Source organism: Tachypleus tridentatus, chromosome 13 (assembly GCF_004210375.1).
Source record: "Tachypleus tridentatus isolate NWPU-2018 chromosome 13, ASM421037v1, whole genome shotgun sequence".
Lineage (NCBI taxonomy): Eukaryota > Metazoa > Arthropoda > Merostomata > Xiphosura > Limulidae > Tachypleus > Tachypleus tridentatus.
The window spans coordinates 186262214-186265190 of NC_134837.1; the positions used below are offsets into that span (position 1 = coordinate 186262214).

The 2977-nt window shown below is 33.7% G+C and overlaps 1 protein-coding gene across 1 annotated transcript; it reads right to left on the bottom strand.

Moving 5' to 3' along the window:
- Positions 1-1845: 1845 nt before the first annotated feature.
- Positions 1846-2977, bottom strand: LOC143236404 (protein ABHD14A-like). The gene is made up of 2 exons (XM_076474665.1): positions 2944-2977; positions 1846-2192 (listed from the first exon to the last, which is right to left on the bottom strand). The coding sequence occupies exons 1-2, from the start codon at positions 2975-2977 to the stop codon at positions 1846-1848; spliced, it is 381 nt and encodes a 126-aa protein (XP_076330780.1).

Here is a 2977-nt window from a genome sequence, read left to right on the forward strand (position 1 = left end):
TAATCTTGATTTCCAGAGACTAACAATAAACACTAGACGTGTGTGTAGAGAGGGGAGATAATCTTGATTTCCAGAAGACTAACAATAAACACTAGACGTGTGTGTAGAGAGGGGAAATAATCTTGATTTCCAGAAGACTAACAATAAACACTAGACGTGTGTGTAGAGAGAGGACGAGATAATCTTGTTTTCCAGAAGACCAATAATAAACACTAGACGTGTGTGTAGAGAGAGGGTGGATAATCTTGATTTCCAGAAGACTAACAATAAACACTAGACGTGTGTGTAGAGAGAGGGCGAGATAATCTTGATTTCCAGAAGACTAACAATGAACACTAGATGTGTGTGTAGAGAGAGGGGGAGATAATCTTGATTTCCAGAAGACTAACAATAAACACTAGACCTGGGTGTAGAGAGAGGGGGAAATAATCTTGATTTCCGGAAGACTAACAATAAACACTAGACGTGTGTGTTGAGAGAGAGGGGGAAATAATCTTGATTTCCAGAAGACTAACAATAAACACTAGACGTGTGTGTGGAGAGAGGGGGAGATAATCTTGATTTCCAGAAGACTAACAATAAACACTAGGCGTGTGTGTAGAGAGAGAGGAGATAATCTTGATATCCATATCTTCTTTTACATGTTTATTAGATGCTACATTGTACTTTCAGATAGACATGGTTTACATGAAGAAGAAATAGTAACATTTTGATGACAGATCTAAAAATTTATTATTTTTATTTATTACTCGCTATAAAATATATTAAATGATAAGATACCCTCCTCTCATGGTTTAGCTGGAAGTCTCACAACTTAAAAAGATAAAATTCGGGTTTTTGATACCAGCGATGAACACTGTGTAGCTTTGTACACAATAACATACAAAAATATTAAAATACATAGGATAATAGCTTTACTTTATCACAACTGACAAAAACTGAAATATTCAGCCTTTTCAAATATGTTTTAAATAATAAGATAAATTCAATAAATAAATGAATTATTTGTCTTTCTTAATAATTTAACTGATAAAATTTCCAATGAACTTTACAAACACAATTTAAATTCTCTGTAAAATATCACGTGACCCATAATGTGTTTTTAATAATAAATATATTATATGACTGAATATCAAACGTATAAACCTGATTTTGAAGGATTGAATGCATTGATGCACTGGTGCTCTTTGTTTCTTAATATAACTTAATATATAAACCAACAGATAAAAGTCAAACATGAAATTTGATCAATTTCAACGTAGAATAAGAAATAACGTTTTCATTTTAAAATGTTAAGAAAGTTGAAAGTGCACCTCGCAGAAAAACTAATTAAAAAATTTACCCAAAATTTCTCGACTTATTTAAAATATCGAAAATCTAATCTTGATTAATGTATCTGTTGTGATTATTTGTGTGTTTTTAAATAGTCGTGAAATACCTGAAATACAGTTTACTAGTGTATAACTGGTACAACAATTCTTTTAAAATCGTCACATAACCATAACTTGAACTTGACTACTTTAGCAAAATAAAATGACTTGTAGGGGTATTTATTTAGGTTTATAATTATTTTAGGAGAATAAATAGTAAAGTTTACTTCGTGTACTTAACTCAACTGAACAAAAGTCTCGATAAATGATGAAATGCATATAAACAAGTAAACATATTTAGTTGTATCTTAATCGCGAGTGAAAGTTCAGTAATTGTGGGTTAATTTAGGTAACTGTATTTTATTGAAAATTTCAAGATCAAAAGTACGTTGATAAAATGTTTTTTAAATTAAGTATAATGTGCTTACCAGGTATCTTACGTTTGAAAAGGTTTCTACCCAACACACTTTATCAGTTATATGTTTCGTTTGATGTTGACATTTAAATCGCTTACCTTAAGACAACTTAAGTCATGAGGGGGAAGTGAAAAGTAATCCTTTAGGCTTTCACATACACTGTCAAGGGACATTTCTTTTGACTGACCATTACCGCAAGGTTGTCTTTCAAGAATGCTCGTAGCCCCGGGTGCAACTGGAACATATCCACCCATGTCCGTTGAATATTTTACCAGGTACGGAAGAGCAAAAGCTCCACTCATACTAGGACTGACCACCACAGAACGTATCAAGTTCAAGGCTTTAACCACGTCGTTAATGAACTCGCCGCGGTCTGAGATGCGTGCCCTCTCGCTGTTACCGAAGCCTGTTACAAAAATATTCAAACATAAATGTGCAGTAAATAATATATATACAAACAAAGATCGCGCCGCGTAGACTGCAGGTTAAAGGTCACCAGGATTAAACTTTTGCATAACACATTTATGTCGAAAATAAGAAATACAATTGTAGATTTACACAATTGATAGATTATTAAACATGATCGTTTAAAAACGTTCAATTCCCAAAAATAAAACATGCTAATTAATTACACACTTAACATGATAGCCTATTTCACTGCACAAGAGATACACAACTGTGTTTTAAACCCTATTCACAACTGGTCAGGGTCCAAAATGGCCAGGTGGTTGAGGCGCTTGACTCGCATCTGAGGGTCGCGAGTTTAAATCCCCGTCACACCTAACATGCTCGCCCATTCAGCCGTAAATCCAATATTTATTGGTAAAGGAGTAGACCAAGAGTTGGCGGTGGGTTATGTTAACTATCTACATTTCCTCTAGTCTTACACTGCTAAATTAGGGACGGCTAGCTTAGATAGCCCTCGTGTAGCTTTGTGAAAAATTTAAAAAACAAACAAATAATTTAATTTATGATAAAGGTATTGACTACCTATCTCTTCATTCAGTGATGAACTGACACCTATATCCAAATATTGTAATGTTAAATTAGCAATGAACTGGAGTCTATATCAAAATATTGTAATATTAAGTTAGTAATGAACTGACACCTACCTCTAAATGTTGTGATGTTATGTTAGTAATGAACAAAAAGCCCACCAGGTACATCCATTGCCACAGTCCGGTGGCCCAT